The sequence below is a fragment of the Varroa destructor genome, unplaced genomic scaffold, assembly GCF_002443255.2.
Source record: "Varroa destructor unplaced genomic scaffold, Vdes_3.0 BEIS01000003.1, whole genome shotgun sequence".
In the NCBI taxonomy this organism is placed as follows: Eukaryota; Metazoa; Arthropoda; class Arachnida; order Mesostigmata; family Varroidae; genus Varroa; species Varroa destructor.
Window position 1 is genome coordinate 28563877 of NW_019211456.1, and position 25785 is coordinate 28589661.

Consider the following 25785-nt stretch of genomic DNA (forward strand, 5'->3'; position numbering starts at 1 on the left):
AATAACGGTAAGTTCCTTCTCCGCATGATCGAGAGCCTCGAATATTTCGATAGAGTTAAATCCTCCGGGAAGCACTGCTTCTCAAATCGCCTTATCTTAGTAAATAGACCTAAGCGCAAAAATAATATTTAGCACTTTGGCCGAAATGGGTCAACGGTTGCTTACCTGATCGAGTACATCGAACCGAAAACGTACCCTATGGGCTAGAAATTTCGTATTTGTATAAATCATTTTGTCTTGCTTTGTGTAGAGAGTTTGACCTGATGGCAGAGCACGATCTAAACCATATGTTACTAGGCAAGTACGCTGGCGCCGCACTATCAGCTAATAGTAAGTAGTTAAGAAATATAATAAGAAATTATAATAATTTTTTAATCATACATGTCCTGTAGGTATGCCATAACCAAATGGCTGATGTCAAGAATCAGATAAGGGTCTCAAACTGTAATCACTTGACTGGTAAATGGCTGCTAGGTCCTCAAATGAGTGTGATTGAACCTTGGAAGACCAAAGGAAAATCCTCGGGGATTAGGTAATTAGTAGGAATTAGATCAGATTAGGCAATTCAGTTGAAACAAGTTTTCCAATTCTTAGAACATAGAAATCGTTAGGTAGATTGTTAAGAAGAGGTCGCTCAGTTAAACTATGTTGAGTGAAGGTTGGCTCGTCATCAGTCAATTTTGATACTCGCTTCATTACTCAATCATTTGACCATCAGCTGTGCTTTATCGCTAATTTTTCATCAATGGAACTTTAGTTCATAATTTTCCAAGGCACACCACATTTCTAGGGAATCTATGCAGCTTTCGCCGACCAAATTGCTAGCCAACAACTAAGTGGTTTTCTTTTGCTATCACATTTACTATAAGGAGTAAGCCAAATATATAGAACCGTGAGAAAAAGAACCTTTCGATGATGTTTTATTGTTTAGTGTTGTCTCGAATAGCAAATGTTCGAAAGCAGCCAAAATTTAGCGTGAGATTTACGTTTTGTTTTTCTCAAGTTGATTTAGCTCTATTTAAATTGTAGCGTTTCTTTAATGTTTTCGCGTCGAACAAACAATTACCCATCTCTGCGAAAAATCCTCCGTTGGTCTATTCTCACCTGTTATTCCAATGCTCTCAAATTTCGTCGCTATACCTTAAATGACCCATAGCTGTTTATGCACTCGCAGCTATACATCTACTAGTATCTTAATAAATTTGTTCATTTGCAACGAGACCGAAAGCAGAACGGGGATACTATGCGCTGACCGTTTTTCCGACGATTTATTTACCGATTTAGTGTTGCTCTGTATCCGTTTGGCTGTATCTTATAGCATCGCTAAAAGTTAACACAGAATGATCTTTTAAGCCATAATTCATATCATAGAAGTTATGGGTAATAGCAAAAGCAACAATAATCATAGAAGATATTATAGTAGTCAGTTAATGCCACGCGATGGAATAAACTGGGTTAGCTAGGACTGAGATAATCATCGTACAAAAAATACGATTCCAGAACAGTAGCGTAAGCATTTAGACGGAGCTAATACCTTAAGTAAATATTTTAGATCAATGTAGCAGTCTTCAACTCAGACTGTAGTATTGGCCTAGGGTGGATTGCTTCCAGTTTTAGTAGTTATGCAACTAAGACAATTTAGCTTTCTTTTAATTTAATTGTATATTTAATCAGTTGTATTTTGTACTATAAATATAATCAATTGTGTTTTAAGTTAACTCTGCTTATAGATACTGTGAAGATATTAGCTAGGTCGACTTTTGAAGCAACCCGTAGAAAACGCAATTCTCTGTTTTTGCATCGTGCACGTTATTTGCGTCTCGTAGAGGACGTGGTGATGTTTCTCTGAGCTACTTGCATTCTTCAAACTATCCTGGTAAAGGACCTTGAATTATATCGACAAAACCAGTGCACTTTAAATCTCTAATGGTCAGACCAACAAACCCAAAGACCTTATGTGCATAAAATAGCACTTACATCACGAATGTTTTAACTCAAGATAGCTTTATGTTCTTCTCCCTTCTAGGAATATTACCACCCTGGGCTTTAAGAGTGCTCAAAGCAGGATCCTTCGTTGGTGCAGTTGGTGCTATAATTGTTGCTCTTCTAGAAACATTTATGCCTACCTATAAATTTCGGTTTGGTCTACCGTTTACGTTTTGAAATCTTGCTACAAAACGCACTAAAGCGGCATGGCATATCGGAGGAATTGTTCGTACAATGGCTTCATTTTACGGAACCTCTACTTCTAAGAGTCGGAATCAGCTTCTGACTCTAGTTAAGGGTTATATATAAGCGTTACAACTACCCTTGAGCGGTTGTCTCCCGAGAGACATCGTGGGGTGCTACGACAAGTTAAGGTACTTCGATTTGCGGGCCGATATGCTCTGTGAAACGCTTTTTGCGTATGCTTGTTACAAGTCACATGCGTTACATTTGTACATTAATAATAAAAGAACAACAAAAAATTTCTCCAAGAACAGCCGTCTTTATTTTCGCAGAGAATAATAATGAAAATGCCCCTCAGCTTTTGTCCATTGGTTGCCGGGAGCCTCTTCTCCCTACAGGCATTCAATAGCTTTGATAAAACAGGAGATCACTACTACTCACCAGGAGATCGCTAAGAGATCATTATTAACATGGTTCCAATTTATAGTCTGAACTGATTATTTTAGACTGAGACAATATAGTATACCAAGAGAGACTAGATACTTCTTTTTTGTTTCATGCGTTGAGACGAAACAAATAAAAGGCAGCTATTTTAAGCAGTTATAGATTCCAACCGGGCAACATATGTTACATTGGCACTTATATTGCTTCTCAGTAGTGTGTTCGTTGAATATTCACTAGCTACTTTAAATATTTTATAAATGGCTTTATTTATGTTGTAACAGATCCGAAACAAAAAAATGAACACTTATCTTTGTGTCTGGTTAAACGTTAGAACATCTTTTAAGATACTACGTCAAGTAACCAACAATTATTTGTCATATAAATTTAACTTAAAAGTAATTCCGATCGCAATTAGGATAGGTGTGCGATACGGGCCATTTGGTAGGACTTTAGAGTATAGAACTTCCAACGGTTAAATCATGTCTAAGCCTTCTTCTTGAAAAAAGAGCGCCGAGATTACACATAATGATCTGAAATCGCCTCGCCTATTACAGCCAATTCATTACCATTGTACGTAGATCTACGTCGTCGCTTTGATCTCCAAGGAACCGAAGCCCTCAGAACGAACTTTGGGAGCTGGAAGCAAAAATTCGTAAAGATTAGTAGGGATTTTTGCGTTTCGGGTGCGATGATAAGCAGCGTGCGGGAAGCAATGAATCGGCTAAGCAGGCATTTCGTCACTGGTTTTGCCACGCATGGCTTCAACTAAGGACTTGCACGGCAGGAAATCAGGTTTTTACAAAGCAGATTATACATTTATATAAGTGCTCCAGAGACAGGAAAAACTGCCAACCATGAATAATAGGTTATTCATTGTCCCCTAGTACTAGCTTTAGGATATCCAATAAATTTCTTTGTGTGCTTTTCTATAAAAACTTATTTAGAACGTCCTTTGTAAAACATCAACACAATTTACCATATATATAACCTTGTAATCTTGCGTCTTACCAACTCTTAGTCTTAGATCTTAGTCAACCAAATAATTATTTTATTACGGTTTTTCCATTATCCTGTTAGAGGAAGTCAATTGATTCGTCTAAGCAATTTAGTTAGCTTGCCCTATTGCCCCATTATCAGGGTTTGGCCATTTGATCACAATACTTGTGATCCTCCACCGGTTTGTCAAGATGTCTCATACCCGCGTGCCAATTATCCTATTCTGCCATTGCAAGCATTCTAATATCGAAACGCCAGACTCTCACAATTCTTCTACTATCTTAAAATGAAGCTTACTTTAAATTCGTACATTTAACCGGTTCAGATATGAATAATCATAGTTTTTCATTTAACAAGATCTAGGACGTAAATGGAAAAGAATCATTAGAAACAACCGAAAATACTTCTATTGTAACCTAATATCTACAGATTTTACGCAATTTTCAAAATGGTTGACATACATACATACACGATATATATTCTGGCTAGTAGATATTACATTGATCATTTGAGAGCCTATCTTGGAAAGTTGGCAACATAAGTGCTCGAAACTGTTGTTAGGTAAACAACAAACGTTGACAACTTTGGTGTTTTCCATGCAAGTCGACATCAATTTGAATGCGTACAAATCGAAGCATATGATTACTGAATTAACCCGCAAAAGCTTCCAGTATATTGCTTCGTTATTATAATAAGCTTTTATGGAAAAACATTTTCTGCATACAACGCTGTCTGCATCGTCTTTCTGCCGAGGGAACGCGGAAAGACGCGCTGATCATGTCGAGTATTTGAATGTCGCAATTAAAAACATAATAATAACTGGACATACGTTATACTGTTCTGTGTTATCTTTGTGATTGATCGATATGCTCGATCATCTCGTCAGCAACAACCGTGACAAAACTAAGCTGCATATATACATTTGGGCCCAATATCTCTATAATATACCATCTCTATATATGGATATATAGATATAATATCTCTATAATGTACCATCGGGGTCTGTCGTAAGTCTGCGTTTCAATGCAGAGCATAACCACTGCACCCCTTGTTGTTGTTGACTTCGGCTTCAGTAGGTCAATTCGTGGACGCTTAGTACAGGTTTGTTAAGCTACTTTTCAGCGATGTTACAATTCAGATGCATATAGTATGGAGGTAAATAGGCCAAGAAAAATACAAACAAATATTCCTCACCCTAAAACAAGCACATCTATTGTGCTAATAATTGGTGTTATAGCGCAGTGGCTCGTCTTAGATATCAGATGACGCATATACGCCCTGAAAAAATACAAGGACTGTCAATTTCAGCATTCCATGCACTGATGGTTCTACCATTTGATACGTAATACCTGGATACACGTGCGTGATGTCACACCGGTCATATAACGCTTAAGATGTGAAACTCAAACAAAAAAGTAGCAATTTCGCAGGAGGAAAAGTTGCGACCAATGGGAAAACAATACCTAATCGAAACCCAGTGATAAAGTGACAAAGAGAAATTACGACCTTAAAAGTTAACATGGGCTGGTTTAATGTACCTGCAACTGTATGTGTTTGACAGTCGCTATCACAATGTATTGCCGCTGTTTTTAAGCAAAACTGAGTCTGGATTGTTTTTAGATAATTGACTTACAAGGAAGACGTTCCAGTAAAAAGCCTCTCCATCAGTGAGCCAATATCTATAAGCATCGAACTGTTTGCAAGTTGTTGAGAACAACAACAACGGCGATTTTGGACACATGCGTCAGTTGCATTGTGCAGAAACACCAATGAATGATGTTAACCCCCTACTTAGTACTTGTAAGCAAATCTACATACACCCAAATTATTACACCTAAATAACCGCAATTCAACAAAAATTAAATAGGCCTTTTATGACAGCGCAGCTTTTCACTGACGCGTTCGAAAATTTTCTGAACGCTGCAAACGTCTTCGGTGCTTCTTTCTAGGCCGTATTCATTTAAGGCACGAATGCACGTAGAAATTCGCCTCAGTTAGCTGGTTGATTGAAGATTGAAGCCGTTCAATATCAGAACAGACAGCAAAGGTCTATCTTTGTAGTAGCTTAATATTATGATAGCTCAAAGTGTGGTCAAAGTAATACAAACTACTTGCCCCAGAGGTGGTCACTGCAGAATCAACGTCGTGCAGAAATGCATATCTCAGCTCTTTGACATGAATAGCTTAGACTCAGTGAGGAAATATTTATAATATATCTACTGGAGTTTGTTTGTGTAGATCAACATTGAAGACACTGTTGGATAGTATAAAAATGCGCTAGCTATAACCGTCATAAATCGTACATTTTTCCAACAATTAGTTACAGGTAAACAGGCTTATTGAAAAACAAAGCCTTTGTCTGTCGTGCAAATGCATATATGGCATCTATACAGCCTGATATACAGTGATCATGTCGCCGCCACTAGTTGACAAAAAAAGGCTGCCGTCAATTCGCCTAAGGGCGTCTTGTGCCTGCATAAACATGTCTACGGTTAAAACGACCAGGCAAATGTTTCTACGCGATGACTGACCTTTATGATAGCCTGCGAAGCAAATACGCGTACGCTCCTCCGTAAATCTGTATTCCATAGCTGTTGATTAGTTCGGGCATGTTCTCGAATGCTAAGATCATTCGGCCAAATAGACGGCTTTCTTTTTGTTCATTTAGGATAGCTTGAATCGTTCGACGTTATCATATGATGGTAATGTTTTCGTCCTCTGCAAAGCTATTTATTTACTTTTTCTTTCCCGGGCAAATTTGAATCAGCTCGGCTAGCTAAGTGATTTTCTTCGGAAAAGTACTAATGCAAAAAGTAGTCAGGTGTCATTCAGTCAGAGATACTTTAGATAGAATTTGATACATATATGTGTACAAAACACCGAAAAATTACATTGTCATTTAATTAAAGAGGCTGTAAAGTCGCTAAGCAGCTGGTATTGCACTGTTTCGAAGGAAGGTCTCTTTAGACTTGCCCAATAGCTGTTATAGGAATTTTTAACTTTATTCATAGGCTGGTATAGCACCTTTTACAGCAAGTAGTTGACGGATACAATAGAATATAGCACTTGAGTGCCAGTTCCCTTCCTATGAACTGTGTTTTACTTTCTAGAACGGTGCTTGTGCCTGCTTTAGTAGCTCTAGATCATAAGCTTATAGCCTCTACTCTTGGCTATTCGGGTTGTTATATCCAATTTTCACGTCTCGTATTTTTTGGTTCCTTTTTTAAGTTCTTTGCTTTGAGCAGCAAATAACATGTTGGCTCTGATTTATTGAAATTTAGCCATCTATGTGTCTTTCGGATATGTGCAACTATTTTGCCCTGTACATATACGTTAGAAAAGTACAACCCACTTTAGATCCAAAATTGCAGAAATCTGTCGGCTTGTAAGACACTTGTTGCCTTATAACTGACCTACAATAAGCATATAGCAGATCGAGCACTAGAGTTGGTAACGTAGATATTAACGACGAAATCGCATGTTCCTAGTTTTAGTAATACAAATCAATTGGACTATTGACTCGCAGCTATAACACGGGGACGGCTATTTTCGGCAGCAACTTGAAGATGACACTAACAAAATACAATAGAGTGCATTTGTACTGATCTTTCTTTATTACAAACTCATGTAAACTTTTGCCTAAGTACAATATCCACGATTGAATACATGCTAAAGCATTTTACGGACGGTGGGCAAGTTTAGGGGAAATATTTGCACAATCACATCAAAGATACGCCAGATGTATACCGAAAAGTAGCTAAAAAGTGTGCAAAGTTACCATAAAGAAAGCCTAGCCCAGCCCAGCCAGCCTACCTTTTTGATGCTGAGTTCAAGTAAAATTATAAATGTTTAAAGTTTGTAAAGAGAGATTCATATAAATACATTTAGTTATTGGCGTCATTTTGAAGTTGCTTCCGACCGGATGGCCGTTCTTGCATCAGCTGCATCAAAAACATGGACAAATACACGACAAGGTAATTTTAAATATTCATAGCTTGCATGTTTCAACAGGTTTTTCTGAACTGCGCTTAGGAAACAAAGGCAAAGTGGCCCGACCCTCCTGTTCGAAATGCACATTCCGGTGCTTTTCGCCGAACGAGTTCCATCTGTTGGTAACCACCGGTGACAAACTATTCGCAGAAAACTATCTGTAGAGATATGTATATTCGCTAATTCCGCGCGACACCGACCCTCTTATTTGTATTTTGTATAAATAGATGCACATTGGCCTACTTTTGTAGATTTCTTATAGCCTCTTATTCTCTATTGTAAGACGACGTATTAGCTTAGTTTCAACGCAAAATCACCTCTTCGCGTTTGTCATCTGGAAAACATAGAAATTTTACGAGAATAGGACTGTTTATGGTCCTATTCGAAATATATTAAGAATAACATTTGCTTCAATTTTGGCTTAGAATTCGTCAATACTTTTCCAATTACTTTCTCTCTCTCTCTCTCTCCCCTCTCTCTCTCTCTGTATATATATAGTCCCGCTAATAATGCAGTAACAACATGTTCTCCGATTGAGCTAAAAAACGCCTGAGGTAATTTGGATCCGAAAGCAGGCGTAGACATATTTTATTTGATGCTAGGCACAGCCTACTGAAACAGCGCTTACCAGCCGTACCATACTCAAAATATGGAGCATATATTTTATGTTTCTTTCATATGGATCCACTCAAGCAGTAACAGGTATCAGCAGCTGACATCTGTTCGTCTACCAAGCAACGTTGCATTACGGTTAATTCTTAGCGGAGTGAACCTGGACATGGCCTACATATGTGAGAAAAACCAAACACAATAGTTGATGACTCATTTGACTATGGTGACTAACAAAAAGATCCTTATGTATCCGAGTTTGCCTATTACACATTTATACTATAAACGAAATTGTACGAATTTTATTATCCCATAAAATAAAAGTCAGTTTGTAGCCACTATCCATGCAGACTTATCAATCTTTTTGTCATCCGTCGAAGTGTGAATTGTGATGTTTCTTCAATGTGCCATTCACACTATTTCGTTCCACGGGTGGCACAAAAATGTTATCTGTCCGTTCTATCTAACTTAGCCTGAAATTATAATGGCGTAGGCGGTTATTTGCGGCAAGCCCTGTTGCTTTCTTATTTAGGGAGCATATATATTTTTATTCAGATCATTGGACAGTATATCACAATTACTAGCTTTTGTTTCACTAACCATGGTCTCAGAATGGTCTCTAAACAGGATGGACTCGTTGTGACAAGACGACTCGGGTGACTGTTATGGTAAAGGCAGCCAGAGCATTCACAGGTCCAGTAGCAAAACAAGTGACCGTATGTCACTCTTCAAGGAGAGGCCCGAAGCTTACAAGATCTACAGATATTTGGTCTAGCCATGAACTTTGTATGAAGGTACGTCTAGTAATCCTTTTTACAGAGTTCTATGTGTATTTGGGTAGTTTAGGGTGAGAGGGGTACGGTTGAATATACTGTCGCACTCCTCATAAGTGTTGTTTATTTTCGACCGGATAGAAACAGACGTTCATCCCTTTCTCCAGCTATTAGCGTATACGCGCCTGTAAGTTACGCACTGCAAAGGCTGCTTGTACATCTCTGATCTTTCTTTTAGCTAAGCGTTTTAAAAATTACTTTTTTGACAGCTAAAGTACCCTTACACCTGGCAACCCCAATCTCATAATTTTTCGCCGAAGTATATATCTAACTCACATCTTCTTGTTTCACCAATACCCATACGTCATACGTCTTACTATTCTTAATTTTATGACGAATAGGTGTTCTTTTTTGACTTCGAATCTCCGCCTCTCACATTGTGTTTCGCATAGGTTAAACGCGCCAGCCAGTCCGCCTCTTCTTAAAATCGCCATTCAATTCCACGGTAATGATTTACGTGACAAATATATATCACGCAACCGGGTGGTTAAGTCCGTGGCGGTTCTACGGAAAGAATAGAAGCATCAGCTATTTGCGCACACTCACGCGTCAAGTAAGTTATTTGGATGCGCTCGTACTCTGCATTGTGTACATATCAAATGCTACCTTTTTAACTTCTAATCTACTAGGGTGTCTTAAACTAGATGGTTCTGATCTATTGGAAAACAATTCTGACACAAATGCTGACCGAACAAAACATATCGCCGTTGAAACAGATAGGTGCATTCGTTTTCTGGGGGGTTGTCTCCTCTAGGCACCTGAAATATGAACGATGCTCAACAGATTGCTAACCGATAGCGCACCGAACTAGAAAATATCCATAAACGAATATTAAACTAGATACTTACAGAGTGTCCTAACAAGGACGACTCGCCATCTTTCAACGAATTATGACACTTTCTTTAGTTTTACTTTTCGTTTATATTATATATATATATATATATATATTTTCATTATATTCAAGGGGAATTATACTGCGTACATCACACACATCTTACGTATATTTTATTGGTAATGTCTATTGTTTTGGGCATTATATTGCTACCAATTACGCTGTTCGTCATGAAGGCTTTCTTTAATTAAATTAAAACTATGTTTCTGTGACCGAGCTTCTAAATCGCCTACTAAATAGCCGTGAATTTAAGCCTAATTTTTGGAAAATGAATGCAGGTTTTCCTGAACGTAGATAGGATCGACTCGCACGGATCCGCTTCAATTTGTTTACCTTAATCTTAAGCTGATATTAATTAATTAAAGCTTCGACTATTTCAACGAGTCAAACCTCTCATTTACAAGCGTAACTGGTGTTTTGTGATCGTGCTAGTGCTGGCAGTGAGTGACGATCTTTCTGCCAACTAAATTAGGGTTCTTTTTCGGGCTACTTTAAACGTGGCGTAGACCCTCATATTTGTCATTACTACTCGAGTCCGTCAGTATGCCATGAAATAATTTTTTTTCCTTTGTACAACATTTCTGACCTAAACAATGATCCTCGAAACCTACAAACAAATATCCAAAGTAGAATTCACGGCATTCTTAATTATGATTATTACTAATGTATTCATTTTCTGTTCCAGGTATAGTAATTTGTTTTAGTAAATTATCAGCGTGTTGCGTTTTTTTGTCAGCATCTGTTGGTTCTAAGGAACACCGTCCATTTTGAACCGTGAAAAAACCGCATGAAAGTCTACATAGCCCACTTGATGATTAACTTGTTTCAATATTTGCTTATATAGCTTCAATATTGCCTTATGTATGCGAGCGTTAGCTTCACTTATTTTGCCAGCATCTACTCGTGATCAATTCAGATCTACAGCGAAGTAAAAGGCTCACATGAGTTGCTTATTTATTAAATATCCCCTTCATTAAATATGCATTTTTCTTGTAATTTATTTATTCCAAGAGTAGCAATGTATCCGAGCTTCCGACCGGGCGGCCGGGTACGCTCGTCAGAACCAATGGTACGAGCCCGGCTAGTAGAGACACGCAGTCCGTTCTCTATTCCTGTCATTTAAAATATTTCATCCCTAATATCTTTAAACCTACCGTTTACTCGAAGTTAAAAATGCCAACTTTATTACACGACAAGGACCGATTCGAGAACTATGTATACCAGCTTATTTAGTGTGTTCCTACAAAGGATAGCTCTCGGCAAGGCGAACTTCGAAGAACAATAGCAGCGAAAACGAGCATTGAGGCTCTCATTCATGCTTCAAATTACACTGCTGTTGTAAAAAACACATTTTACCTTTATTCCATGAGTGGTAACTTTGGACCTTTGGACACCGTAATACCTAAAGTTGACGTTATGGCAAAGTTAAACACATTAGCATGTTGTCACAGGATCGATTAAGGCTTTTAAGAAGTGTGTTGTCATATATGCGTATGTGTCAAGCCCGACGAGGAACGGGAGAAAAGCTGACTGAAGAGACCGTCGAAGTGGAGAGCGAACTAGTGCCATACATATATAACCTTTCCTAAGAAACTCTCGGATATTATGTGTTGTCAGAAAACACAACGGCTTTTGTCCAGAATTCCGCCTCGTCGAGTAGGGCTCGCGGATTGACGCAAGTATTTAATTGGCGATTGATGAATATATTCAAATAGCAACTACAGTACAGTACAGAGTAGAACCTGCTCAATGTAAAACAGCAGAAGTTTGATGCGGCCTGGCAAGTTCTTATTCGCTCCACATAAGTTGAACCCGCCTCATATGGACGTAGCATTCGTAATTTATAGTTCGTAAATTGTATTAAGTAACTAGATAACTAGAAGTACATGGACTTCAGAAAACTACCACAGACAGTAAAAATGAGCGTAATTGATTATTTTAAAAATCGTTGTCTAGACGAACTTTTTTCATCAGATTCGTAGAGTTCCCCGTAATTCATAGCTTTTGCTTGCTTGTCCAAAGGCCACTTGAGTCACAATGAGTCACTCAAGGCAATTATGTAGATGGCGTCCCGGTTGAAAAAGGACCGTAACGTACATCAAATATATATCAATATACTGGACAAAAACCCATCGTTAGGTCAATTGAGCATTCTCGGAAGCATCATATCAATACTTAAAGGTCATAAATAAAATTTATAGTACTTATTTAGCGACTAAACGTAATTGTTCGTGACGTTCGCTCCGATTGGAACCGGTAAAAGATAACAATTTATATATTTTAAGTGAGTGCCCTTTTCTTTCATGATATTCTTATTTAGAAAAATTCTAAATTATTATGATGTATGTGGTGTCCCACTGCAGTCGACGGATCCTAAGTAGAAAGGTACTCTATTACGTTAAATACAAAAGCATATACATTTTAGTTTCTCGTTATTCCACTACATAATAAACACGTGCCTGGCAGAATGTCCACGTAGATCTAGAATCCGATTTTATGGCCATCTTTTTTTTTTATCCTAACCTGTATCTTGAATGGCTACAAACGAATCTGTGGAACTTCAGCGAACCATACATATACGTGAAGTTTCTCTCTGACTAAATACCTGTCTTGAATTTTAGAAACGGTACCATCGTTGACTACGAAAAGCAGCCGCTAAGCATTTGGTACTGCGATTGTTCCATACCGATGCATAATTCAAACTAGTGGTAATTCTTCCAATTTATAAAACGTTGCTATTTTAACATTGGGTTATTATTGCAGGTAACCCTATGCCTTCTATATTTACGGGGATAGAGTAATTCTCTTGGACAATTAAAGCTTAGCTTTAGCTTATCGCTTAAAGACTAAGGAAGGAGATGGATCTAACTTCCGTTCAGATGCTGGCTGCGCCTACTGAAAGAACTCCCGAATTGGAAATAGCTTTCTGCATTTATAGGCGGTAGATTTGTCTCTGTACGAAGTGTTTAACGGATGAAATAAAAAGGCTGCAATATTTATATCAATCCTTTATTTTATTACCATGCACTAGGCGAGAAAAGCGATGACGAATCCGAAGGATATGTTTGTTGTCTTTATTTTAGACGTTACATACAAATACACGTAGGTTAACCGTAAAATGTTTTAGATTTCTAACACGTCAGAGCGTTTCAGAGGTGAACAGGAAGGCAGAGTCGCACTTCACAGCTGTCATCTATGAAGTCGCTGCTTGCTCGCCTAACACCGAGGTAGTTGTACTTGTTAACCAAACTCAATACAATGTTCTGTTATGCGCAATATTGCTAAAAGCTTCACTATAAAAAAAATAGGCATGTAAACAAAACCAACTGAATATTCACTGAGCTAATCTGGCTGAAGTGTGCAAACACTCTAAAGCCGGTTTCGCCCGAAACGACGAATTAAGGAAGCAACAACAGCTCATCATATTGAAATATCATCAGGAAATATTAACTCTCTTTAAGCCCAAATATGTTTTTATATTAGAAATAATGTCACCAAACTGAGTATGCGCTTTTTTAATTGATTTTCCGCAATTTTCCTATAAGACCTTAAGCCAGTTAATCACTGTAGGACTTCCGTGTTTCATTCTTGTATCTCTCCATTGAAATAAAATAACAACATTAGGATCTATCGGCGGCAAGACGTCGGCGTTCAAATTTTTCGTCCGAATTTTCTCAGCGTTTGCCTAACCGCCGACAATGTACATGGTCCGACGCTGTTATGGTGAAACACGACAACTATTCTACCTGCTGATTCCGGCCGATATTTCCAATATCTTACTGTAATCATATTATTTGTTGACAGTAGAATTGGTAGATTAATCGTCTTGCCAGGCAGTGGCAGCTTTAGCAGGTACCTCCTTGGACCGCCTCCTTGGACGTCGGTCTTTGTTTGCGCATTATTGCCTTGGAAACGACTCGATTTCGTTACGTTCTTCTAGAATTTCGTAGAGGCAGGTTATTTTGCATCAATTCATGTGACCTTCAGACATCACGCTTTTTCGTAGCTAACTTCCCTCAAATAGTTTAAACGTGTTTGCTGATGGACGCTTTTATTGGGGCTGTTTACGCATAGTTTCATTAACTTCTTGTATAAGCTATCGACTAATCCATCTTTCGCGTTCAAATTTTCAGAACGTAAACGTCAGAAGTTTCTATTATCTCTTCCGATAACGCAATACGAAGTTTTTTTTTTTATCGTCCTGGGCAGCAGCTGTCGTAATAGTATTGTAAAATATAGAGAATCTTCACAAAACGCTCTATCTCATATCTACATGAAGACACTGCCAAAACTAGATGTCAAATGCGCTGAGACTGATATAACCTAAGGTATGTGACTTGAAAGCCACTCAAGCAGGACAACAATGAATACCTTTTTGACCAGCCAGTACATATTTTTACAGTCAACTAAAATTTCCGTAAATAGCTTTGCGAGAGTTCTCTAAATTTACCTTTGTATTTATTTGTTACTTTCATAACTTGCCAAAAATACAGGAGCATGCTCAGTCTAGTCATTCACGCAAATTAACTTATGTAATTACGTGCAACTCATGTGCCTACTTGACACCCGTAAGTGCTCATTATGCGTTACTGTTATCATGTAAAATAAGAAAAATATGGCTTCTGGCACGATTGTGCGTATTCGGTTCGTGGCAAACCACAACATGTTTCTCGTTTTTACTAATTATTTTAGGTTCGTTTAAAAAATTTCGCATACGTTATATGTAGAATATTCGAGAGTATCTGCCCGCGATTCCAGTAGATTTCAGAGCATTTTGTCTTAATACAATAGTAGATATTGAACGATGTGGCGATTTCCAGATTGCCGTTTGGCAGTTAATTCTCATAGCCTATAGATGAGCGCGAAGGGGATATCGTGCGTCGATTCTAGCGCGGCTCTACTTGATGCTTTCAAAACACTTCCGTTTGGTGTATCAAAGACCTGATTCACATATTTTATGTCTTTTTGGTCGTTAATCTGTGCTCGGCCTGATCTGGCTTCTTGCTTTGCGAAAGCTAACTTGTCGAGAGCGTACGTTGGAGCCTCGAATATAAAAAATATGAAAACTGCCAGAAGGTAGTTGAAGATCGCATCTGCAAAGAAGTCACGGAACTGCAAATCACGGCATAACGAAATAAATTATGGCTCTAATTACGGCTGATACTACGCTCCTCAAAACAATCATGACTTTTAGATTTCACCTCTATTCACGCCTTTTAGAGCCTTGGATATTCAGGAGTTCTGGGAAAACACACGCAGGATTGAAGCAACGATAGAATACTTCGTATAACTAAAAAGGCAGATACATTTCAAATGGTAGCCAACTAACATTACAGGATTAAAAAGCGTATCGAATAAATGGTCAGTCTTATAATAATTAACCAGTTCTGCCACTGCGTATAAAACCAACTTACGTTTTGGTAATAGGTGAACGCGACCATGTATCTTCCTGTGAAATTCTTCAACATTATAACGATGTACTGGCACAGATAGAAACAGTAGGACAAGCGACTCAGGATCATTACGTTTGGCCGATTTAGTATCCATCGGACGAAGGCTGCAGCGCAAGTAGTATTGCAAACGTCTTAGTCTTCGTTCTCGTGTAAAACTTATAGGTACCTAGGTGAAGCGAGGTGTTCTATTGTGCATTTTGTGATGTCTCATTGCAAAATTTCCGACTGTTTTGCTACAAATAAAACCCCTTGATATTGCTGACTACACTAAAGGGTTAAAGTAACTTAAATATTTGCATTTATTTCGGTACGAAACATCGAGTTTTACAACAATTATCTCTGCAACGAAAGCACTGTTTTAACGGGGTCCAGGGGTCTATGCGTTATACCAAAATTAAAACACACAACATATTAAATGATCAGTCAACAGGATTGATCAATCTTGAAAATGTCATTGGAAATTGCTACTTACGAGCTTTTCCCGAAGCGCAGAAAAAAACTACCCATACAACGCATGCACCCCATAGGGGCCTATAGAGAGATCCGTATAGCACCGCTTCGATTTGACTCACCGACCCTCTTCGGTGCCACACATTGACTACTAGAATATTTGAAAAGTTTACCCAGTAGTTAATAAAACGTGATAAATTTATATAATATCTATTACGAGATAAAACGTACTATTTTTATAGCGCTCTATCAGATTTTGTTTAAGAATTTTTCTCTGATATTTAATGATATAAGTACGAAGCCTTAAAAGCGAGTAATGCTTAACAACGTATCAATATACGTTGTTGTTTTTCCTTTGGTAAGGAGGTCGTTTTCTTTGATAAACGTTTTTTCGTATTTTGCGTCTCGTATATGAGTTATTAAGTTCAGTTTAGTAGACATTGAGGTTCTATTGCGCTATAATGAGAAGGTTTATTTTTTTTATGGTTGAGGGCATTCGAAAATATTTCAGCCTTATTTCCTCTGATATAAATTAGCTAAGAGAAAAATTATATTTTCAGGCTAAGTAATTAGTAGTAGTAGTAGTAGTAGTGGTAGTAGTATTCTTATTAAGTAATAATTAATAATAGATATATAATGTGTCACGTGTGGGTGAGACATTTCATTGATCTGTGTTTATCGTTGTGAGATCCGTTGTATATAAACAATATCAAATTTTATCAAGCATAATATATAACACATCGTTAGAATTGCCCATTTGTCTCTGCCCTATAATATTAATTTTGAGCATGGTACACAATATGGTGGAAATCAATACAAAGATTATACGCTTACCAAACACGATAATAAACGACACCAGTCCGATCAAGGACCAACAAATCTTCGTGACCATCGGGGAAATCTCGCGGTTTTTGTAATGCTCTATATAATGACCCCCCAGGATGCCTATACATACTGTGGCCAAATACGGAAGCGCCTGATCACTGATACGCAGGGCAAACTGCATCACCTATAACGTGAAAATCAATACTGGACGTAACAGTAAACTACCGTATCATTACTTATGAGGTCTGAGAAATCATTCCGGTTACCCGTTTCGAAGCCCTTGCCCAACCTCATGCTGAGTGGCATAATTTATACTGATTTATCGCCCAAAAAAAAAAAGTTAAGAACATTGTCTAACGAAAGAAGCTTCCTTCCATTGAAGTTAAATCCGACCATGAATAATCAATTAAACTAATCTAAATTAGTACCTTAAGTGCTTGTCGGGGCAAAATTAAGTATGTGGGTGTAGCATCGTAGTAAATTGTAAGAAAAGCTGTGTAGGCATTTGAGAAAACGATGAGAAGGCCGAGCACAAAAACGCCTTGGTAGGGTCGGTACACCATTAGAACTGTCGGTAGGATCAAGATGATAAGCAATTGCATGTCTGCCGCAATATACCTAAAAATTAAGAGAATTTAGTGATCCCATAGAGGTGAGAGTTAACAAACGCAAACGTAAAGAAGCAGATCTGTTAGTACTTTTTGTCCATGGAGATCATAAAACAAATATCCGTAAGCTTAGAGCTCTTCGGCGCATAGGTCTTAACGCGGTACTCGAAGTAGCATTCTCGAACTTCACGGCCAGAAGTTTATTCGTCGAATTCACTTCGGCATTTACGGGAGCAGCACACCCGATTTACGCTTACTAGCCCAGCTTCTCAATGTTGGCACAAAAGTTTTTAGTTATGATCGACAAAATCAGAAGTCTACTTATATATAGTTATACTTCAAAAATCGAATTCATGATTATACAATCTGTGCAAAGGTGGCTGTTCAACTCACCATTGGTTACCCATGCAAGCGAGTTCAAAGCTCCACCAATTGTTGATAAAAAATAATTGTGTCCACCACCGTTGGTCGCAATTCCTGCGGAAAAACGGGTAGAAAGCGTCCATACCGGGTCCCGAAGTCACAACTGGCAGGAAATAGAGCATACAAATGACCGCTAGCGCGGGGACAAGAAGACGTAACGCGCGCCGAAGTATCATCACAGACACGAATTGCACTACTGGTACCTGCTCAACGAAGGAAATAAAACAAAACGGTACGAGAACGAAAATTCATCACTGGTTATACCGCGACGAACACTGAGAGTAACAAGCGTACGAAGCAAATGAATTAATGGTGTAGATATGTTGGACCGATGCCCGAATGGGTGTGCTTGATGATCAATCACACTTTTGAATTTTTTGTACAGCCTAGAACAACAGAATTTCATAGGACATCTTTTACCTTTTCTAAAATACGATCCTTTGTAATGCCTTGATAGAGTTTCCGGTAGACTAGGATCCCGGTGAGGGCAAAAAAGCTGTCCACGGCCAGTATTCCTTGCGTAACAATGCTGAATACGGGACTACGCAGAACGACCAGGAAGTGCAACCCTCGATCTAGCCGATATTAATCATACATTATTTTCATTTTTATCATTCTGGTCTGACAGACTGAACTTATGTCTGTAAACTATTCTATGTAGTTTCACAGGCATATGCGGCTTCCGCGCACGCGCGGTCTGATACGACTTCTAATGGCACAATTGGAACCCAACCTCGAAAATTACTACAAAGCCAAACTTGTTAGTATGTTGTAGGTGGAAATCGTTAATATATGTATATAAATGTCGTTAAATTCCATTGTCTAGAGCATCCTTCGGCATTTATGTTACACAAGTGGCTTGTAAGAACGAGTAGTATTCAAGTAACTGTACGACTCCTGGAGTAAATGGTAATTACTGGGGTTTATCTGCTTTCGTCTAGCTCTCGCCCCCTCGCATCGTGAATTATCAAGTAACCTTAAATGTTAATAATTTTTGCTTCCTCGAAAGATCATCATGCGCCAGCGTTCCTACAATTGGCGTTTTTGAGATTAACATTAATTACAGTATAACAACCAAACGGACCTACTTTACATACCATACAGTGCAGGATCCCCGAGGAACGTATGAGACAGTAGAATCCACAGGGAGCTCAGAACACGGATGCCGTGAATGCAATCGACGTCGCGGTTTCCTTCCATAACTTCACTTGCTGTGAGCTTGAGGTACGAGACCCTAACAGAAAAGCATCGCATTAGCCGTACTGAAAAATCTGCTCAATTCGATATAGAGGACACATCAGAAAGGATTATTCAGTAAATTATTAATCTGTGTGTTAGATGATTCCAACAATCAAACTACGTTACAATTTAGTCCTGTTTCTGCAGCAGTGCGTTATCGACTAAGAGCGATAGAAAAAAAAAAGGACCCGTATACGTTTCAAATAGAGTGATATTGGTTGCTTTCGAAAAGTGATCTTTGGACACCCGTAACAACTAATTAAACTTCTTCGTTTTGTAAACTTGACCTTGGTCATTTGGAGAGTTTCGACAATCACCTATAGTTCCCCATACGACAAGAATTATCGCTATTAGAAATACGAATCTGAAACGCAAGTCAAAAAGAATCTGTGATGAGTAAATAGCAAGTTAACAAATATGTGTGCTCATAGGCTCATTCAAGTACCTTAGAGGGTATGTCCGGTAGGGACATATCTGAGCGTACTATACCATTGCCACCTTTTGAATTTTACAATTGCAGACCAAACATGAATGACAGCTCACCCAGCGATCCAAATGCCAGCGTGGAAAGGCTCTGCTGTCACATCGTCCCTGCATGCGAGTGGTTTTGCCCTGATGCCATATTTTCCTCCGACTGAAAAAAAACTTTGGTAGAATTTTTGACAACTTTCTCCTCTACAAATCCTCTCCAGAGTACAAATAGCTTTAGGTGTAATCTAATGATTGCACTGGCTCAGAAGGGGTCAAAGTAAGAAATATGGAAATTTTAAAAAGACAATTTTAATGGGCGCTAAATCTTGCAAATTAAGTTAAAAATACTTTAATTAAATAGCGTAAAAAGATTGTTGCCAGTGTTCGAGAGGCTACGATTGTAATGGTTATGTGAACTGATTTACGCAACATTTTTCGTACTCCGTAAGTAAGTTACAGCAGTTATTTTCGTAAGTACTACGAGAACAGCTCGACACAATCGGTTGGATGTTTTTGCCGTCTAGTTTTTGAGAGAATAAAAGCCTTGCGAAACGAGTTCATATAACAACAGGTCATCGAACTAGCGTTGCAATATATAGTTCTCTTGCTACTTTAAATCTAGCATGCAAGTGTGACCAAGAAAACTTCTAGCCAACCTATCTAATGCTCTGACAATGCTAGTCAGTATGTATAGATTTGTTGGAACCACCTGGATATATTTAAATATGGTCTGTTTCTTATAATGTAGGATTACTAGTATGACCAGCTAATCTTCCGCACACAATAAAACGCACACAACTCACATTTTTGTACTAAATGCGTAACAACGGAGTCTTCACATTTCGATGGCAGACAAATACCAACCCTCATGCCAAGTGGCAGCCTCTCCATCATCTCCAGCGCCCATGTGGCATTCGGACTGCCCAGAAATTCCTAAAACACTAATAAATGACCGCTTACTTCGACTTGTCGTTGTTGTGACTATTAGTCTCCATATATATATATATATATATACATATGTATATATATATCTCTAGTTTTCCGAACAGGACCTCACAAATGTTATCTATCATAGTCAACAGTCATTGGCAATTCGAATATGATGTATTGCTGGGAGAGAGCTGCACCCAGAAAATCTGGGCACAGGTTCGTAACGAACATATGTACCTCGCTTGGGTTATGGTTCCCATTTAAAACAGCTTGCAGCTTGAAATTATAGAGACTGCAGGTAGAAGGGGTCAACCTTTACAGAGGGCAGTAGACAATTACAATACTAAAACGACCAACTTCCATGTAGGCCAATGCCCTGCTATTTTCCTTGCTCATTGTAGATTTTATAAGGCTGTGTTCCGTGTTTATCGTAAGATATGACCCCTGCCGGCTTGTTATGAATCATGCAGATTACATTATTCTGGTGTGAAACCCTTCTGAACCTTTAACTGTGCTAAAATCCGCATTAAAGTAATGCATGGTGCCACGCACTGGTCGTTAATGACGCAATCGCTTCGTAATTGCGTAATGCAACAAATTACCACCGAAATAACAATCACAGATAAGATTCATGGAATGGCTCGTCTGACCGATTGGAAAATCCCATTTATGCTAGGGCTTCTATTGGTTTAAGGTCATCGGAAATGCGCCGATTCGGTAGTACGAGTAATATCTCCCAATAATCACAAAGTATCGTCTTCGATGCAGAGCAGAGAACGATGCTATGGACAAAAACGACTTCCATATATACTTCTACTATGTCACGAATAACCTTCAAATATTCAAAGTACGGAAAACAGGCTTTCTAGCGCTTTCAAGAGATAGAAGCGTGAATGGCCATCAGTACCATATCTAGCCAAATCTGTCCTTCGGCTCATTACAAATCCAATGACTGCACGGGCCTCTGTTCTCATTATGTACAAATAATATCATCGCAGGGTAGTATCGCCGTTAAAAGTACGCTTCAGCCGTTCTCAACGAGAAAACAACATGCAAAAATTGCCAAATAAGTTATTAGTTCTATGCCTGTATGGAAGTACGAACTTTCGCGGGTGTGGAACGTAGCTTTTTGTCGATCGGTAACATCTTCAGAATAGAATACGTATGCCAATGTATTACTAATGTGATAAATAAGCACCACTCCAATAAGAAGAAAGCAAAACGGGAAAAAATTACAACGATCTTATTTTCGCTGCAGTTTCAATATGGCCTCGCAGTTTTATACGAACGAGCGGTATTAACTTTTGCATGTTGCAAGCGGGAATGGGACCTGTTTGTGTACACTAAAGCATCGGGACTCGTTGATAGTCTCGAAATATACTGGCCGACTTGAGATTAGAAAAGTACGCAAAACTAGGACACCGTTACCTTGCAAAATGCATTGAATACAAACTACTTCGTATCCTTTTTTCGTACTATTTCCTTGACGTTGGTCTTTCCATTTAGTAAATTACGGAAAATTTAGTGTGGTACGAAATTTTGTGTTTTACGTACCAGAAGTATCGGCTCCTGAACAGCAATTTCTGGAAGTAGCCTGTACAACATCGGTTGGCGATCGACGTGAACTGAGACTGAGCAATACTTCCCGGCGAAATCTAACTGCAATAAGAAGTTAGAGCTCTATTAGTGTGTAGAAAAAAGGTATTGTAATTTTTCGTGTCGAATATACTGGCACCAGTGCAGTGTTGTAGTTTAAGGATTTTTTTTTTGATTACACATCATTTCAACACATCTATCCGTTGACATTGTGCTAGTAACACTCACGCTGGCTGATAATTTAAAACAAAATACCTGATTTTTTTTTTTTTTTTTATTAGAACTTGGAGAAATACGAAAACTAATGATCCGATTTAAAGGATTTTTCCTGATGATGAAATGATCGACCCATTTTACCTTGTTTGTCTGGTCTATCTGAGGTACTCTAATTGAGAGACATTCGTCGTATCCTCCGATTGAGGCGACGCTTCCATCGATTTTGTTGATGGTGAAAGCTCCGTTTGAATCAAGGACTGTAATGATCAGAATGAGGGAAGTCACTGCTTTAGTATTGCTACTGCAGCGGGATAGATAATAGGAAGCGATTGGATCACCTACCGATCTGAGGGTAATCCATGATAAACGGTGATAACAATATTTTCTGTTCTTTGAAAAAGGGCTTGCAAGAGGATAACATCGAATGAGAACTAAAGAAACGTTCACTGGACGCCATGGCGCTGTGAGTGTTACTTGTTGATCTGTTGACCATTGACTTATCACAGCCGAATATGGTAACTGAAAAATACTCGGATACTTCCCAACCTTTCTCAGTCAAAACGAAGAAAAATTTAAGATGAAGGTCGCGCGGTATTTCGAATCCAGATAGCTTCGCGGCCAGAAGCTTCAAAGAATCTGGATCCCGATGTAATGATAAAATGCCACCCCTCAAGTTCGAGGACAAGTAGTATCTATAACATTTAGGTCGGCCTAACGGACATTGTTGCAGAACATATGTATAGAGCTGATTAAATCTGACATCTTCGCAAACGGTAAAATGCAAGTTAATAGAATAGTTTGGACTATGCATTGAGCTCTACATATGTAGAGGAATTATTGTTCCTACTTTGCCTGTCGACTATATAGTCGTAATAGAAAAAAAATAGGCTGTATCTCATTTGAGCAAGGCGGAAAATTTATTCCAACACATTACCCAAATTTCTCACAGCTTCGTTCGATACCCCAATTTGGCTTTGAATTATTTGGAGATAACAAATGTAGTTCCCAGATGTTTCCCAGAAAATGTTGCTCAGGTGATTACATCAAGCGCTAAATTGGCAGGATCATTGTAAATCAGTCATTTATATCATCCACTCAATTAAGCCTCTGAGCGGTGATTTCGTTTGGTGGAGTTTTCAATGGTGGTACAGTGATCGTATTTTTCAAGATAACTGATTATTTTTATTCGCTCCCACTCGAAGATTCATTAGGTAATAATAGTTAGCAAACGGCTGTAGAACAGAGCGAGATTGCCATACGAAACTCAATTTTTTTTTGCAAAGTTTCACCGAAAAGCTACATAGTAATATGTCGTTAGCCATCTCACTATTACGATATTAATATTTAGAGAGTAATTTTATTTTATTTTATTTTAATTTTATTTATTTAATTTTAAAATATGCATATGTTCAAGGAACCATTTAGTTCCCGAAAACAAAAAAGTAATGTAAAGAATAAAACTAGCTGGCATACATTTTTATATAATCTTCATCAGTAATTCAGTAATAACGTATGATTAACGTGGCAGAGTGGGGAGAAACCTCATCTATTTGAACTGTCCTTTATTGAAGAATAGTTGCACTAGGTAGGTTCGATGAGACGAAGACACAACACCGGTTATTGAGAACCGGATACCACCAATGGAATCTATTGTAATTGTGTCGCGTATATAACGTGCTACCTCAAAGATTTCTCTCCTAAAGACCTAATTTTCAAGCTAGTCATCATGTGTTTAATAGCAAAAATGGCTCGGGCAATAAATATCCGCGCGGATCAGACTAAAAATCAATCGCTCCTTAAGCAAAACTCATAGGAGGCCTTATTTAGGGTTGTTTAAGCCCCGTCGATTTAGAAGATACATTTGATACGAAAATTTCCATTTGTCTTTTTATTTCAACGCTATTTCGGTTTGGGAGTACCGAAAGCCACAGATAACGATATATAAGACAGTCCGTTGTCTAAAATCTAGGGAAAGCTTCGCGCTTTATGATTAAATTTACCCAATTTTGTAGCGGGAATTGTCTTGAAAGTCCGAATCAACTAGAATATTTGCTTATTACAGTTGCGTCTAGCAGTGAAACTTACCTAGAGTCTAGCTAATTTAGTTATTGTATAGCAGATAAATCTAGCATTTGTCGAGCACTGCATTGATTAGCAAATCCTAATCGTAGCTCCAGTCTGCGCTGAGCAAAACGCACGCGAAATCCCCGAGAATAGACCTATCTGACTATATAATATGCCTTAAAACCAAATGCCTTGCTATAATTAAGCAGATAGTTGGCTTACTGTAACAACTGATTAAAAAAAAGGCTCAGACTTACATTTCAACGCCCACACTTTTCGATCTCGGAGGCCCGTCGCGATTCTTACAAGACTTCGAAGACATTCGAATGACAAAGTCTCGTCGTATACGATATCTGCGCCAGTTGAAAGAAGCATCTTTTGAATTCTACCAGTGATCGATTCAATTACAGGTTCAAGATCTTCATTCCATTCTGAAGAAACCTTAGCTTGAAGATAGTTAACGATTGATTTGGCTCTGGCTGGATGCAACAACAATAGAGCACCGCACATAACCTGTACGAGATTAAATGAAGCTTGCATCCTAAACTTCCTATCGTTATGCCGGTTCTTTCGTCGTACAAAAATGCGCTAACTCTCCGTCCAAAGGCACCTTACTGGGGCTCTCTTGAATACCTCTACTTCAATTAGTGCATCGCCGTCTCACGCGGTTTGTGCGTCTGAGCTAACGTATCATGCACCGACCGATTTTCCCAAAGATAACGCCGTCTATCCAGAAATGGTGAGGTGATCATCAACAGAAGTGAAACGCTTGGACTTCTTTGTCTTTCCATTGCAAACGCCGGATGATCGGTTCCACCCAGGGAGTCATTTTTCTCTTGCCCTCCTTCTCAGCGTATCTCTTCAACGCTGTCCTGTGACATCATCTTACTGAGACGTCGGGATGAGGGTGAAGTGAGGTATGTTACAGAAAATGTTTCGTCGGGCACTTCGTATTTTCAGTCGAATACTGGCATCTTCTTTTAAAACACGCTTCCACTCAAAAACAGGATAGACGATCTAGAATCGTATATTTAACAACTTACAGGCTCGATAATTACAATATGTAGCTGATTATTATAGATTCTTTTAATTAGCTATCGATAAAGTCACCTCTGATAACACTGAGGACCATTGGCGGCCTTGAAGGCTTTTCCAACTACGACGGTGAAAACCATTTGTCAAAACTAATAGTGCAATCTACTAATTAGAACTTAAAGTTAGCAGAACATGTGGATCGTTGCCATCTGTTCAGGTACGCAGTATTTCGGGACTAGACATGCTGCAACGTTGACAACATTCTTGCCATGTATACTTCATAAACGTCGTGTGTTTCCTTGAGTATTTCGGATGGCAAGCCATGTTTAAAAAAATGTTTCGTTTATAACTGACATGCCAGGTAATTTTTATGTAAAACTTGTTAGAACTTAAGTGATTTACCAAGTCCACGTGCGGTAGTCGCTGTATACATAAGATCATTATCTTATTCAATAGAGGGCAGTGCTGCTGCCTTTGTTTTGAAGGTCTGCACTATGCAAACAAATTGAACTCCATTTACCATAATTGTCAATCGCTAAGGA

General features: G+C 38.5%; 1 protein-coding gene and 2 long non-coding RNA genes across 22 annotated transcripts; 1 reads left to right on the forward strand and 2 right to left on the reverse strand.

Annotated features, from left to right (window-relative positions):
* Nucleotides 1-2468: 2468 nt before the first annotated feature.
* LOC147756772 (uncharacterized) lies at nucleotides 2469-6339 on the reverse strand. Its single transcript, XR_015323571.1, has 2 exons — nucleotides 6141-6339; nucleotides 2469-3249 (listed from the first exon to the last, which is right to left on the reverse strand). It is a non-coding gene; the product is annotated as an uncharacterized LOC147756772 (long non-coding RNA).
* On the forward strand, nucleotides 3391-12932 carry LOC111247589 (uncharacterized). 12 transcript variants are annotated; one of them, XR_015323562.1, is made up of 6 exons: nucleotides 3391-3405; nucleotides 7621-7717; nucleotides 8293-8390; nucleotides 8820-9002; nucleotides 9434-9594; nucleotides 12697-12932. It is a non-coding gene; the product is annotated as an uncharacterized LOC111247589 (long non-coding RNA). The 12 variants fall into 12 exon arrangements; XR_015323563.1 differs by lacking the exons at nucleotides 3391-3405; nucleotides 7621-7717 and adding an exon at nucleotides 7565-7583 and having other exon boundaries at nucleotides 8296-8390; XR_015323565.1 differs by lacking the exons at nucleotides 3391-3405; nucleotides 7621-7717 and adding an exon at nucleotides 7565-7583 and having other exon boundaries at nucleotides 8296-8390; nucleotides 8836-9002.
* On the reverse strand, nucleotides 12929-25014 carry LOC111247466 (nose resistant to fluoxetine protein 6-like). 9 transcript variants are annotated; one of them, XM_022798398.2, is made up of 14 exons: nucleotides 24466-25012; nucleotides 22286-22401; nucleotides 21887-21991; nucleotides 20206-20335; nucleotides 19475-19565; nucleotides 19249-19295; nucleotides 18790-18963; nucleotides 18113-18267; nucleotides 17663-17895; nucleotides 17090-17279; nucleotides 16671-16845; nucleotides 15859-15987; nucleotides 15348-15490; nucleotides 12929-15045 (listed from the first exon to the last, which is right to left on the reverse strand). In XM_022798398.2, the coding sequence occupies exons 1-14, from the start codon at nucleotides 24746-24748 to the stop codon at nucleotides 14776-14778; spliced, it is 2241 nt and encodes a 746-aa protein (XP_022654133.1). In that variant the 5' UTR covers nucleotides 24749-25012; the 3' UTR covers nucleotides 12929-14775. The 9 variants fall into 9 exon arrangements, with proteins under 9 accessions (XP_022654133.1, XP_022654132.1, XP_022654135.1 ...); XM_022798397.2 differs by having other exon boundaries at nucleotides 19219-19295; XM_022798400.2 differs by lacking the exon at nucleotides 15859-15987 and having other exon boundaries at nucleotides 19219-19295; nucleotides 24466-25014.
* Between the last annotated feature and the right edge of the window lie 771 nt (nucleotides 25015-25785).